This window comes from Drosophila montana, unplaced genomic scaffold, assembly GCF_035044405.1.
Source record: "Drosophila montana isolate Dmon_TW-CO22-7 unplaced genomic scaffold, ASM3504440v1 contig_3216_1, whole genome shotgun sequence".
Taxonomy (NCBI): domain Eukaryota; kingdom Metazoa; phylum Arthropoda; class Insecta; order Diptera; family Drosophilidae; genus Drosophila; species Drosophila montana.
The window spans coordinates 877573-892546 of record NW_026998096.1 but is presented as its reverse complement, the minus strand read 5'-3'; the positions used below and the strand labels follow the sequence as shown (position 1 = coordinate 892546).

Below are 14974 nucleotides of genomic sequence, written 5' to 3'. Positions count from 1 at the left end.
AAGAAGTGTCGATGTATTAAAAATAAAACACCAAATAAATCAACATGAAAATAAAATATTACACGCAAATTGCACCTCAACAAATTCAAGGCTTACTCAATATTAATTGATAAACAGTTTTAACAAATTCATCGATATGGCATCGCAACATGAGTTGTCAACTATTAAGAAAAACAAAAAAAAATGTTAAGATATGAAAAAAAGTTTGTACTAACTCAAGTTTTTTATATACTACATGTCTGTACATATATAAATATAGATTGCACACATTTTACATTATGTGAATAAATGCATTTAAATCAGCTATCGATTTCAACACGATAGTCGCGGCAGCTTAACCCGATGCGAGTGTGACCATACATCTAGAGTCCAATTAGAATGTGCCGCTCTGTTCAGTGTGGATTTGTCGGTTGAAATTGTCGGTTGTGGTGGAGTGTGTAAGTGTTTCTCGCAGCAAATGTCACAGCCCCAAAGCATTTGCAACTGTTACACATTTTTAATTTACCAAACAAAATAAAGTCGCGCGTGCCATGTTTCTATAATAAAGCAAATTTCATTATTCGGACCGCAACTCCTAATATCTCTTTTGCATGCTCAACATCTCTAGCCTCAGACGTTCGCAAATGTTGGCGGGTCGTTTTTTAGCAACAGGTGTCTGTCAGCAAATGTGTTTTTGTTTTAGTTTCTGTCTGCGCGATCGGGGTGTAATGGAAAATTGTGTTTATAAATTGATTGAGGCACAGATTTGGCGCTGCAACAGTGCAGAAAGAAGCGACTGAATGGGGTCTGGTGGACCAGAAGAGATCAGCAGAGTATTTCAAAAATGTAGGACTAATAAATTATCGCGCCATCGCACACTCGAGTGTTTCGTTGCAAATAATGAAAACAGAATATCTAGTTTTCGCATGGGCCGTTCAATTTTATGCGTACGTTTGAGTGCGTGCAGTTTTTGTTGAAATCGCTTTGCTTTGCACACAGAACGTGACAAAATTTTAAACAACACGACAACAACAACAATGAAAACATACATAAGTATTTTTAAAAGTGTGTTAGTGTGCGGGCATGTGCATAAAATTAATAGAAAAAGTTCACAATGAAGTTAGGAGCCATGTTTTATGGCCTATTTCATACGCCGACGGAAGTTCCGTTAGATTGACTCCGTGATTCCTTACTAGCTTACACCAATGTCCACCATTCCATGTACGTGTATGCATGTGTGCATATGGTACGGTAAGTGACCACTTAATGGAACATACTTGTACTTAAGCACATGCATATATGCAAACATTTGCAATTTGCAAAGTTAAAAATGTATGACAATTGGATATCGAAAATCCAATTAGCATTCGCGCGCAAATGCAGTCGTAAGCGTTTAATCCTATACATATATGCATTTCCGATGCCCCCCTTCCACTTTCATTTGAACCCACAAGGGCCCATTGACGACTACATAAATGCACGTATAGATAATTCTTATGCAATTGCACGTAGCAACAACAACACCGCACTCGACGATAATTTAAATAAATTTCACATGCAATAAGAATATAATTGATAAGCGTCAAAAAAACAACAATAACAATGTCAACAGCTGCTGCCGAGGCAAAAACTAAAAAACATTAAAAAACAAAACGTACAAGCCGAAGCTCACAATGCAATTCAATTTTTTTTTATTCCACAATGTAAATTAATTTTACGCGAGCCCCAAAATGAGTCAGTCTCAGTTGCAGGCGATGGCGCGTGGCGGCGGGGCATGCCTGTGTGTGTACATTGCCGGTGGCAGTGACGCTGGCAGCGGCGCCAGCAGAGCAGCAGAGCATCATAAGCATGCTGCGACTGACGGCATTTCTTAAAATGTGATCACAAAATATGTGGGCAGAGAGGGTGGGCGCAGCAGTGGGAGTGCAGACCCGCTGTCAGACCCGTTTCTGCCGTTGCTGTTGTTGTTGCTGTCATTGCTGTTGTCGGCGTTGTTGTTGTTAGTGTTGGTAAGCGGCGCGACATGCAAGCGCGCGTTTTGCATTTCTGTCACTGACCACACTCAACGGCATATTGACAGCTGTGTTGTTTTTGTTGTTCTTAGCGAGCTCTGCGAATATGATGAATGGCAATGGCCGTTAGCCAACGCAACGCACGAGGCAGATGGCGTTGAAAGCGCGTGGAAAGTTTTTATTGCGCACTTTGAAGCGTCCATGATAAGTGTCAGACCTCAGACACATGTCCTTATCACGTCTTAGACATTAAATTTAAATAAATACCAATATACATATGCGTGAGTACGCAAATAAAATTAATAACGCTGATTAGCGAAATTTGGGCCAAGAGATTATGCTGATTAAGTGGTCTGACATGCTAATGCGTGTGCAGCATAAAATTGCTCGCAAATTACCCGCAAAATCACTCTCTAACAGTGAACCGGGGTCGCCCGCAGCTCCGCAGCCCAACCACCCACGGCTAGCACCTGTTATCGCACCTCTGGCATGGCCACACATGTGAATTTAATTAAATTCGTATGTAGATGGATTTTCAATCGGTCACATGCCCCCCTGTCTTATCACGGGCAAAATGCAAAACAGACACCCGGACATTACCTGCGGCTGTGTGTGTGTGTGTGTGTACGACGCTTCCACAACCATACCTGACATATGTTGCACTGCGCTTATCACTAACATTTCGTTTTACACACTCGCCACCCACAGCAGCAACAACAGGAATGCAAAAGCCTCACTCAGTGGCACAGTTTCAAGCTGGAGGCTTGGTGGCAGGTGTAAGGGCAGGTGTGAGGGCGGTTGTATAGCATGAAGCGGTGGGCTGTTCCAATGGCATCCCATAAAAAAGTTGACAACAAAATTAACATAGCCATAAAAGTAAATTCGTCAATTTACGACAAAAAATATACAAAGAAAAACAAATGCCAGAATATTCGACTACTCCATACCACAGTCAAACGAATTAACAAAATTACTATTATTAATTTGATTTTATTGTTATAGTTTTTATTATTATTACTAGAATTATCATTATTGGTATTACCAATATTATAATTTTATTATTATTATTGAGATTTGAACGGGCAACCAATTTATCTTCCGGGAACTCCTGACACCAAAATTATTCTAAAAATTTTGATATTTTATTTGTTGAAGTTAACGTTCTTTAAGGCAAATACCACATAATTGGCATACCCGTTTTGAATTTTCAACAAATACAGGGTGGCAAAAGGTACAGTCACTTAGCGGTTGAGTTAGGCGCAGGTGTCTTTTAAGACATGACACATAGACCCGCGAGTCTAGAATTGCATAGGGATGTCGCTAAATGGCTTTTATGTTCGACCAATTTTTCTTATCAGCTTTAGTTGGGTTCGACGTTCATTAACATTACAAAAAGAAAATTGGAAGAAGTCAGAAAAAAAAGAAAACGAAACAAACAGAAATTAAACGAAATGAAAATGTGGCGATATCATTTCTTGTTGGGCAAATGTGCGAGTGTGTGTAATGGTAATATTTTATGGAGAGGCCGACTAATGCCGGGGCCAAAGCCACAGGAAAACAATGGCAAAAATTACCAGGGATTCTGTGTGCTTGGCATGGAAACGCAGCGGCCTCTAATGGGCCACCAACCAGGCCTGATTGGCTTGTCGTGCTGTGTGGGTACATTTATTTTATGGGCTGTCGAGAAAACTCGAACCGAAACAGAGATTTAAGTGCCAAGCACAGAAAAATAGTCAAATTAAGATCTTAAGCTGGCTAACAACTGAGATGATGCCCGCTTAACCCGCTTCGGTTGCAGCTTTAAGTCTTTAAGAGGCGCCACCTCAAGTGCACACACAGATACGCAAGTTGTCTGTGTAATTGTGTGAGCGGAAGTTAACGAAAGTGGTTGCCGTTGCTTGTGCTGTAACTGTTAATGAAACCGCAATTAGCTGGAGGAAACTTTGTGGGGAAAACTTTTCATTTCCAGTTTTCACTTGTCGGCGGCGGGAAAAGATCATCAATCATTATCCACCAATTATTGTTTGTTATCCGAAAAGGCCTCACCCCAAAAGCAATTGGGTTTTATGATCCCACAATCATAAATATATCATAATCACTATATTTACCAAGTTTATGAAGCGTTATCAGTTGCTTCTACGAATTGGCTTTACAATAGACACACTGCTCCCTGCGCTGTCTTCCGCATGGTGACACATCCGACATCCGTGGGATAAACTCAAGAGCAGCGCAATTTAAATGCAATTTGTGACAGTTTCGCTTTAGCTTGACTTTCAACTGACACGCACGCAGTGGGCGTTAAAGGGTGGGCGGGGCTGCTGGCAAGGACATCAAGCGACTTCCCCTTATCCTTGTTGTGCCGCTGCAAGAATAAGTCAACACATAGCTGAACAAAGGAATTCCACTTTAATATATCGCAAAAATGCGCTGTAACAACAATAAGAAGACACTAGAAAATTTTCAGGACTCTTCATCCATTTTGACTAGACTTTGAGTCCATAAATCTCTGTGAATTTTAAAGCGCTCGATTGGAATATTATTCCCTTTACCCACGAATTGCTCTTTTGAATAACTTTCGGGCAAGTCATCGCAAGGGAGCATGGCAAAAAGTCTTTATCTAGGCATACTTTTAACAAAGGCAAAGCTGACAACTTTTTGAAAGATGCGAACGAAAGGGCAGGCTACAAGGGAGATGCCTGCATGGCGTATACGCAATATGTGTGTCACGTGCGTCAAACTTTGGGCTGAAGCCTTAAAATTGATTTTGAAGTAATGAATGTATCGGACGCCTGACGCCCATCGATACTGGCATCCCCCTGAACTCGTGATTAATGACCAGAGACAATGTCTTTCTCTTATTTGCTGGGTTCGCCTTTATTGTTCTGCCTTACAAGAAGCCAATGTGGTAGGCACCCCTGCCGAAAGGGGAGCTGCTCCGTGTCTCTAGAAAAAAGATGCCCGATGTTATCTCGACGCCCATCCGCTGCGAGGACCAACGGCAGTTTTGTGCACTCATGTCCTCCTGTGAGCTGCAGAGGGCGCTAACGAAGTCGTTCGCTGTTGACCACATTTCGGCGGCCAGATCTAAGGCTCGTTCATGCGAGCAGGCATCCGGGTCTGGTGTGACACTGCAGCCAGGCTGCTGTTGCCCCCCATTTGGATAGTAGTCCACGTCACCCAGCCGCGCCATGGTTCCTAGTCCATTGCCATTGGTGTGCATGACCTCGACGAGACGAGCATCTTGTGCTGAGAGCCTATGCTCGACTATGTCGCTGTCCCCGCTTGGATCCAGTGCTGTGATATGTGGCACCTGCTCGCCCAGCTGGTGCTGCACTTGCTCAGCAACGGCGCCGGACAAATGTGCACCCTCGCCAAAGCCCACCAGCTGGTGCTGCCGCAGCGGCACATCGAACTGTCGTTTCAGCAGGATTAGCAGGCTACTCACGCTGTCCACAATATCCGACTCGCTCTGCCCCTCAGCCAGAACAACGGCAAACACATTGCAAGCCTCTCGTTCCAGCAGAGCGGATGCCAGTTTCAAGTGCTCTTCGCCAACTGTTGCCGAGCTGTTGCCCGACAAACGGGGGATGTATACTCTGGAGAAGGAATACATTTCAAACGAAATTCTGGTCTAGTTTCTTCGACGACTTACACAATAGGTTCCAACGCGTAGAAGGAGGAGCGGACGAGTGATTCCACCTCCGGATCGATACGTTGTGGTGTGTTCCTATTGCGACGTGTATAAAGCAGATATCCTGGCGCAGCGGCATCTACCGAAGAACTTGAGTGTTGCCTAAGTGTGTCTATGGTCTGACTAGAATTAATTTACTCACCCGAAGCAATTGCGACGGCAGCCAGTAGAAGGCAAAAAGGCATTACCTCGATGAAACGCATTTTCCAATCAACTGAAGGCGGTCAACCCCAGGTATTCCGCGGATCGTTGATTGCTGTGCGGCAAAGAACTGATTAGATTATCGTGCCAATTGGCGATAAGCGCTCCTAATCAAAATATCTCAGCCGTGACACAATAGAAGCGACTGCGCATGAACGACACCTGGACGCTGGCTCTGTGGGCCTTCAGCATTTGACAGGCGTTTGTTTTGTTCTGATTGCGACACAAATTGTTATTCATGGGCTTGTTGTAGTTTGTCAAATTAATCAAGCCCCTCTCAGCCACCGTGCCATTCTATGCCGCGGCTGTATTTGCATTGATTGCATTTAATTGCTTGACAGTTCAACTTGAAGTCGTGTTGGATTCAAAGCACTTTACTCGTTAAAAACAGACAGCTCGATGGAATTGCTGCAATAAGAGTGCAGCTGCCCCATGCCGTTGCATCAATGTCAGCCGGAGAGGCGGCATCTGACAGCCGCGCAGAGTTTGCACATGCGGACACTCCCACACAATCCCAGCTCTTCAAGGATATTGACCCACATCTGATGGTCAAGTCTTTTAATTAGCCCCAAAGCTTGTGCCCTGCAGGCTTATGCACTCATTCATCCATCGCTCAGTGTCTATCATAATCCAGCATTTTGGGTCAGGCTAACCGGACGGCAGCTGGGAGCAGCAGACTAGAGCTTGAAGCGAAAATGTTGCCACAGCTCTCAGCGAAGCGTTAATAGCGCAGATAAATTGTTTGCGAAATTGTCTGTCAAGTACACGCGGCGTTGCCAAACGGGCATCAATTAACCAAACGCTATGGAACTAACGCCCATTTGCCACCAGCCCAAGCGCTCCTCTTGCCGGCTCAATGGGCACGTCAAGCGTTGTGAAGCTCACGCTAGATTTATGGAAAAGCGCCTGTTATTAAATGATGCCAGCCCCAGGCCATTTATAACCAGGCTTAACATTTTGCGAAAAGTGGGCGGGAAAGTGCGTGTCAGTTTTTTTTTTTATACCCTGTTAGATGTAAGTATAAATAGGTTATGCAAATCCCTATGTGCATCGATGTGGCTGCCTGAGCGATTGGAATTTCTGCAACTAAAGCAATTAATAGGTAGTTTTTATGTCCTAACTAGTCTCTCATCCTTAAAGCCAACGTTTCGTACAGCTCGAGTCCGGATTGGACTATATATATTATATAGCTTCTTTGGAAAGAAGTTCTTGCATGAATAACCTTTTATTTACCTGATTTCTGGACTGAACTTGACATTAAAGTGCTTCACTCTTTTTGTTATACATATGTAAGCAGCATCGGACTATTTAAACACATTAATATAGAGAGAATCAGTCGATAAATGAGTTTTTTATGGAATACAATTCTGTAAGAAAAAGAAACTTGACCACTTTCAACAATTAGGATGTTCACAACTCTCCTAATGTGCCTTCACAGTACTCTATCATATGCTTCTTATAGAAACAGAGTGGCTACATTTCTTTAACGTGGTTTATACCGAGAGATATATATATATATATATATATATATATACAAGTTGACTTCATAATTGTTGGGCATGACATTCCTCCTTGGTGAGGGACAAGGCCCATCTAAAGCCTCTGCTGATCTATGGGTACAGCAGACGGTTGACACGCAGCTTTACGGTGAGTCAAGACTCTATCACATTCCGACCTTAAACCACAGTCAACACGATACCTTTACCTCCATTTGGGTAGCCTCAGGTACTAGGCTATTCCGTGATACCAATTTAACAGCTCTACTTCTCAGTTCCGCTGACGACAAACAAGGAATGGGTCATCCATTTATCGACTTATTCCATTTAGGGCTTGTCTGTCAGATTAAGGTGCTCTCTTTCGACTACTCTCAGACTTACCGCTCTTGGTTTAAAGTTTTCGCATTGAATATTTTTAAGACCTTTGCCTAGAAGGATATTTCACCTGCTTTAAAGCTTCTGTCAGCAACATAACAGCATTCCGCCACGCATGGAATGCACTGATGTGGTGTGACAGGCTGCGCGACATGTCGTGACTGTGTGTGGGAGTATTCGCGTGCCTGTGTGTTAAAGTTAAAGTGGCATTGTAATAAGCCAAGTAAAAGATGTGTAGCATACCCCAGGGACGGATGCAGCCAATCAGCGTGTACGGGGATGGAAATAAAAGCCCGATCAAAGGGACGCTCAATTTGCCGCGTGTGCAAACTTTGAAGTGCCAGAAAGCGATTCAACATAATAAATTACTCTGATATCTGTGATAGCTGCAGCAAGTGCGAAGGTTGGGCGAATATCACACATACGCCGCGTAAAACCAACCTCGGCGAAAACGCAAAAAAGCCAAAAGTCATACACAGCTGCGAAAGGGCGCATGAATGGAGCAATCAGAAAAGTCTTCCAGTCGGGCAAAATCCAAACAAAGAAATTTTGTGGGCTGGGGTGACTATCATTGATTCCACATGGCATTTTTTCTATGCTGTGAAAGAGTGGAAATCATTTCAGATGTGGCGGAATTTCTTATAAAAGTTTTATTACTTTGCGCGATGTTTGCTGAAGTGTGGGCGGAGTTCGAGTTGGGACCTAATGCAGTACGAATAATATAGGGAGCCTGGAGTTAACCACGTATATCAATCAATTACTGACCAACTTCGGGTGGGACATACGATACTCTTTATAGAATGTCTGCAGGGGAATATATCAAATTATAGCTCTTAAGTATCACTCACGAGGAACGCCTTTTAATAACCAACCCCAGCAAGGCTGCTGCAAAATATGCAACACAATATGATAAAATAAGATGCAAGAACTAAAAGCCTTGATGTCTCACACAGAAACAACGCTGGGGGTAGCAGAGTGACGACGGCCATCGAGTGAATGTAATTGACAACAAGAGGACGAAGGAGCTGTTGTTACAGCTGTTAGTGCTACAAAAATGTTGCAACACGCCAAAGGACCATCTTACTACTACCAGACTGCCAGCACAGGATCTACTGCCTCCACACTACAGCTCTCCAAGTTCAATTAAATTAAACGAAGCGACAAACATCCTCAACAAACTCACTTCTCACTGCCGGCTGAAGCCAATTTCACGCAACCCTCGTGGCGCGTAATGAGTACACCCCGTATTGCCTTCCCTCCAACCAGTCTACATATTCGAGGCCATCCTGGACTGCTGTTTTTGCTGCTCTGTTTGTACCGGTTGGCTTCTTGCCATGCGGAGGTCTTTACTCTGGGCTATCTGACGGGCTCGCAACGTCGGCCGGGAAATCTGGACTATCAGCGACCAGGCATCACCATTTCGGGCGCTATCTCTCTGGCCGTGGAGCAAGTCAATGCTGGCAAATTGGGCGCCCTGGGCCACTCACTCGAGTTTGTTGTGGCCGAGACCTATGGGGACGAGGTCGCCAGCATCCGACAGACGGCAGCACTATGGACGCAGCAGGTGGCCGCTTATATTGGACCGCAAGAGACTTGCGTTCACGAGGGACGCATGGCGGCGGCCTTTAATTTGCCTATGATATCCTATGTAAGTGCCAGTCCGTAAATCAATTAACTGATAAATGTTTTAATTCCTACTTTAATCCCTGACAGTACTGTACACATCGAGATCCCTCCAATAAACTTGATTTTCCGACGTTCGCAAGAACACGACCCCCAGACACACAGATCTCCAAGTCGGTGGTGGCGCTACTCTTAGCCTTCAACTGGACTCAGGTGAGTTTCCTCTACCTGGACGATGCCAGCAGTCAGTACCAGCCCGTGGCGGAGACCATACTCAACACACTGAGTGGCGCGGGCGTCAGTGTCCGTGACATTCGCACCTGGAACACTATTTACCATCATGGATTTATGGCCAATCCGTTCGACACGCTCGTGGAAGAAACCCATGCGAATACACGTAGTAAGTAAGGTTATCTACAGACATCACTGAAAATTCTAATGCATCTATGTCGTAGTTTACCTGGTTCTCGGTCACTACTACGAACACGTGGGTCTGATGGTTAGCCTACAGCAGAAAGGACTTCTTTCCCGTGGCGATTATTTCGTGGTGGGCATTGACATTGAGCAGTATGAGCCGGCCAAGCCAGAAAAGTATCTCCGAGGCGTGCTGATGGAGAAGGTGGAACCTCTGGCGGCGCAAGCGTTTCAGTCATATCTTGGCATAGTACCCACTGCGCCCGTTTCCTTCGCCACATTCGCCAATGAGGTGAGCTCATGGGACAGGCATTTTGCCTGCTGATTGATGCGATGCATCCGATTCAGTAAATGATGTCGTTTCCTTACACACACACAATAACCAATTGTTTGCGTTCTCTGTTTTGTCCTTGGTGTAGGTTAACAAATACATGGAACGACCGCCATTCAATTTTCCCAATCCACTGGGTCTTTTCGGTGGCACGAAGCAGGTTAGTCCGAAGCTCTCCCATTCGGCTCGATTCCCATTCACATGTTTTTCCTTTTCATTCGTTCGAAGATAAGCGCTGAAGCAGCCTATCTCTATGATGCCGTGCATCTCTATGCCAATGCCTTGTTGTCCGTCCTGAAGGCAGGAGGAAGGCCCAGGAACGGCAGCCTCATTGTGGCGGCTATCAAGGGCTCGCGCTATCTGAGCGCCATGGGGTGAGTATCCTAGGCACACGTAAGAATCTGCTCTGATGCTCAACACACACGACGTATAGTTATCATGTGTACATTGACGAAAATGGAGACGCCGCTGGCAACTATACAGTATTAGCGAGAGGAACGATCCGTAACAGTCGCAACCAGACGGTTTTGGGTCTACTGCCCGCAGGCACCTTCAGCCACAAGAGCACCAACAGCAGCAGCGAGGCCTTGCCGGTAAGTAATCCTTCTGTGTGCCCTGCCACCTTTTTTATGAAAGCTACTCTTGCATTTTTACGCTTGCCCTTCAGGTTCAGGTAAGGGTTTTTATTATAGCATGCGCACACATAACCGCTTGTCCTTTTTCTGTACTCATAATCCTATCTCTATCCCCAATGTAGGATCTGAATTTGTATCGCAACATCGACTGGATAGGCGGGGCGCGTCCTGCGGCTGCTCCACGTTGCGGTTTTGGTGGCGAGAAGTGCGTCAGTAAGTTAATTACGCTTCGTAACTTCCTTCACTAGCCCTCATTTAAATAACCGCATTAATTTAACTTTAGATTATACTGGCGAAATATCTGCAGGCATTGCTGGGGGTGCGCTCATACTGCTAGGTGTTGTTTCGCTTGTTCTCTATCGCAACTGGCGCTACGAACAGGAGCTGGACAGCCTCCTATGGAAGATTGACTTTCGCGAAGTTCAGATCCACGACAACGAGCGGGAGCAACAGAGCCAAAAACAAACCCGAGTGAGTCACACAAATTTGTCTTTCGAAATTATTGCATCTCGCATGCTACCCCAAAACCCTGACAGTCAAATTAATGATGCTGACAGTCAAAGAGATTGGCTGTGTTTGAGTGCATTCGGCTATTTAAAGGGTTATTACCGACAACAAAGTGCCTTTTATGTGGGGCGTATTTCCGACAACATTGTGTGGATTGTAGAAGGTTCAGACTGAAGTGAATGAGCATAAGAAATCCTGATCCTTTGGATTTCATTTATATATACATTTTTTAACTATATTCGATGCGACTCTCCGTCTAAGCGTCTATCTTGCCATTGCATGTTTGACAGCATTTCATAAATCAATTGCCGCGTCGTCTTCCTTCGCAGTCAACCCATCCTCTAATCCGCACCAGCCAGGTTAGTCTGAGCTCCAATCCTGATGCAGACTTTCGTTACACGACAATCTTCACGCCGATCGGACTGTATAAGGGTCAACTCTATTCCATCAAGAAGGTGCGCAAGAAGAGCGTGGATATCACAAGGGAGATGAAGAAGGAGCTGAAGCTGGTAAGCAATTGCAATCTTTGGATTCCGTCAGATCTAACTTCAACTCACAACTAGCTGAGGGACGCCCGTCACGACAACATATGCGCATTTATCGGTGCCTGCACGGAACCACCCAACATCTGCATCATCAGCGAGTATTGCACTCGCGGCAGCCTTAAGGTTGGTGGATCTCTCTGCCAGAGCGAACGCCAAGACTAACCACCCTTAATTTTGTAGGACATACTTGAGAATGAGGATGTCAAGCTGGACAACATGTTCATTGCCTCCATGGTGGCGGACATTATACGCGTGAGTGCTGCTGTGTAACATTATACTAATGGCATCCCCCTCCCGTTCATGCAACGAGTATGTGTTTGTCTGACCCCAAACTTCTGGCTTCCGCAGGGCGTCATTTACTTACACGAGTCGCCCATCCGATTCCATGGCTCGCTGTGCACATCCAATTGCCTGGTGGACTCGCGTTGGGTGGTTAAGTTGACGGACTTTGGCTTGTTTGCTTTCAAGCAGGGCATCGAGGACAACTCCACGGACATGCAGCATATGTCGGCCAAGTGTCTCAGTGAGTTCCTCCGTGGATTTATACGATGTGATAGTTACGTAGTTTCTTCTAGAGCTTCTCTACCGAGCCCCAGAGCTTTTGCGGCAGGGTCCCTCCTCGATGGTGATGGGCACACAGCGCGGAGATGCCTACTCGTTTGCCATAATACTTTACGAAATGCATGTACGCCGTGGCCCCTTTGGGGAGACAGGTCTGACATCAATGCAGTGCCTGCAGAAGGTTATGCAGCCACAGGATCAAGTCCATCCCTATCGACCCTCGCTGCAGCCACTCGAGACCGCCTTCGATTGCGTCAGCGAGTGTCTGCGTGAGTGCTGGGCCGAACGTCCCGAAGATCGACCTGAGTTCAAGGCAATACGCGCCAAGCTAAGGCCGCTGCGCAAGGGAATGAGACCTAACATCTTCGACAACATGATGGCCATGATGGAAAAGTATGCCAACAACTTGGAGGCCCTCGTGGACGATCGCACGGACCAGCTGCAGGAGGAAAAGAAGAAGACTGACGCCCTGCTGCATGAGATGCTGCCGCGCTGCGTTGCCGACCAGCTAAAGAAGGGCCATAAAGTGGACCCCGAGCACTACGAACAAGTCACCATATATTTCAGCGATATTGTCGGTTTCACGGCCATGTCTGCGGAGAGCTCGCCCCTCCAAGTGGTGGACTTCCTTAATGATCTCTACACCTGTTTCGATTCTATCATAGGCCATTACGATGTCTACAAAGTGAGTTTCAAGCTAAGCGACTAATAAGGAATGTACTATCACTTGACAAATGTCTTTTGGCAACAGGTTGAGACCATTGGCGATGCCTACATGGTCGTATCTGGTCTGCCCCTGCGCAACGGAGATCTGCACGCCGCGGAGATTGCCACAATGTCACTGCACCTGCTCAGCGCCGTCTCCGAGTTTAAGATTCGCCATCGACCCACCAATCGGCTATTGCTTCGCATCGGCATCCACTCAGGTCCCGTTTGCGCGGGCGTCGTGGGACTAAAGATGCCGCGTTACTGTCTGTTTGGAGATACGGTCAACACGGCGTCGCGCATGGAGTCTAGCGGAGTGCCGCTCAAAATTCACTGCAGCTGGCAGTGCCGGCAGCTGCTGGAACGCCTGGGTGGCTATCAATGCCAAGAACGAGGCATGATCTCGATGAAGGGTAAGGGAGAGCAGCGCACCTACTGGCTAATGGGCGAGGATGATGAGGCACGTGTGCGTCGCACCTATGAGCGCTCCCAACGGCGCGGGTCGCGGGCCCTTAACAAGTTCATCCAGGGCACCATCAAGCAGGCCCAGGAGCAGGCTAACGACTGTGGAATACGCTCCTCGCTGAAGCAAAAGAACCTGCCGCGAAACTCACTGACTCGATCCTCCAGTCTTGAGTCGCCCAAGAAGCTGCGCTTCGCAGCTGGAAACATGCTGGAGCACCACCGATATCACAGGTTTGCCAATTGGGCTAGATTGTGCCTGAGCAATTATAACCTTGTCGTTTTCAGTGACGAGGCCTTGCTGGAGGTGGACTCCTACACGGGCCTACGTCGTTCCTCCGGTGGCTCGACACACTCCCGCTACGAGGAGTCAACTCTATCCTGCCAAAGCATCGAACAGCTCGATCCGCAGCAGCAAAAGCGGCGGCCGTTCTCCTATCCGACGGTCAACACACCGTTGCTGATGAATCACGTTGAAGTCTAATTGCAATCGAAGGAATCACATTAGTAGAATATGTTGTCAGTATCTTTAGCCAAGTATTATTGTTGTGGTGTTCAGCTCTTGTCAGTTGCTTTAAGTGTTGTGCGTGGGTGCATAATACCCCCCTCTTAATCATATGCGTGCAAACAAAGTTCGTCCTAGGCCTATTTGGTGGATCCGCAGACGGAATTCGAGGTATGCTTTATATGTGCAATTCGTAGTATCAGCATATTGTGAGAGTGATTACAAATCTAGTCGTTGTATACAAAATGAATACGCTAGCTTAGACATTAGCTTAATCTTAATTTTAAAACAATATAAGTAATCATATGATCAACATGATGTCTGTAAACCCGAACAAAAAATTGTTGGTTGCCGCTTTTGGCTCAAACCTTGTCCCATTATTATTTTATTAACCCTGAACTCATCTTCAATGGTTTTGTGCAATTGTATGTAACAGGGAGAAGGAAGCATCTCTGATCCCATTAAATATATATGTACATTTAAAAGCCGATTCGACCTGGCTATGTCCGTTTGTCTGTCCGTCTGTCCGTCCGTCTGTCCGTCCGTCCGTCTGACCGTCCGTCTGTCTGTATGAGCGCATCGATTCCAGAACCTAGTGCCCGTGCAGAACGGGTTTGTTGTCCGATAATCAATAACTTGTCCTGTTTCCAAGCAATCGATAAAAATTGATTTCGAGATCCTGTTGTTTGAGTAAATTACCTAGGATTTAATCACCAAATTTGTAGCTTCTAGAATTGTATATACTCGTAGCTCGGGTTACATTTGGTAGAAGAAGGTTCAGGGTATCTCCTAGTCGGGCACTCCCGACTAGAGCACTCTTACTTGTTTTTATTTTAAGCTGTATAAATTATTATTTGTTGAAATATTTAATACTAGCGGGTTACCCCGACCTTGACCGTGGTACGTATAAAATAAATAAATAAAGAGCCAAA

General features: G+C 45.8%; 2 protein-coding genes across 3 annotated transcripts; one reads left to right on the top strand and one right to left on the bottom strand.

The window, feature by feature from the left end:
* The first annotated feature begins 243 nt into the window (after positions 1 to 243).
* Positions 244 to 14974, top strand: LOC135432972 (speract receptor). 2 transcript variants are annotated; one of them, XM_064688878.1, is made up of 16 exons: positions 244 to 437; positions 8708 to 9402; positions 9468 to 9777; positions 9833 to 10083; positions 10211 to 10282; positions 10351 to 10496; positions 10556 to 10715; positions 10880 to 10970; positions 11041 to 11228; positions 11555 to 11773; positions 11828 to 11932; positions 11990 to 12061; positions 12158 to 12332; positions 12385 to 13055; positions 13122 to 13771; positions 13826 to 14974. In XM_064688878.1, exons 2-16 carry the CDS (start codon positions 8986 to 8988, stop codon positions 14019 to 14021), a joined length of 3723 nt encoding a protein of 1240 aa, XP_064544948.1. In that variant the 5' UTR covers positions 244 to 437; positions 8708 to 8985; the 3' UTR covers positions 14022 to 14974. The 2 variants fall into 2 exon arrangements, with proteins under 2 accessions (XP_064544948.1, XP_064544949.1); XM_064688879.1 differs by having other exon boundaries at positions 246 to 437; positions 11594 to 11773.
* LOC135432996 (pancreatic lipase-related protein 3) lies at positions 4841 to 5970 on the bottom strand. The gene is made up of 3 exons (XM_064688914.1): positions 5825 to 5970; positions 5644 to 5761; positions 4841 to 5587 (listed from the first exon to the last, which is right to left on the bottom strand). The coding sequence occupies exons 1-3, from the start codon at positions 5883 to 5885 to the stop codon at positions 4879 to 4881; spliced, it is 888 nt and encodes a 295-aa protein (XP_064544984.1). The 5' UTR covers positions 5886 to 5970; the 3' UTR covers positions 4841 to 4878.

What these genes read in the sequence shown, in the direction of transcription:
- LOC135432996 (XM_064688914.1), bottom strand. Translation starts at nt 5,885, where the DNA reads ATGCGTTTCATCGAGGTAATGCCTTTTTGCCTTCTACTGGCTGCCGTC. An exon ending in TGCCGTCGCAATTGCTTCGG is followed by an intron (nt 5,762 to 5,824) that starts GTGAGTAAATTA and finishes GTTCTTCGGTAG; the next exon opens with ATGCCGCTGCGCCAGGATAT. An exon ending in TACGCGTTGGAACCTATTGT is followed by an intron (nt 5,588 to 5,643) that starts GTAAGTCGTCGA and finishes TTCCTTCTCCAG; the next exon opens with AGTATACATCCCCCGTTTGT.
- LOC135432972 (XM_064688878.1), top strand. Translation starts at nt 8,986, where the DNA reads ATGAGTACACCCCGTATTGCCTTCCCTCCAACCAGTCTACATATTCGA. An exon ending in TTTTCGGTGGCACGAAGCAG is followed by an intron (nt 10,283 to 10,350) that starts GTTAGTCCGAAG and finishes ATTCGTTCGAAG; the next exon opens with ATAAGCGCTGAAGCAGCCTA. An exon ending in AGAGCCAAAAACAAACCCGA is followed by an intron (nt 11,229 to 11,554) that starts GTGAGTCACACA and finishes CATGTTTGACAG; the next exon opens with CATTTCATAAATCAATTGCC.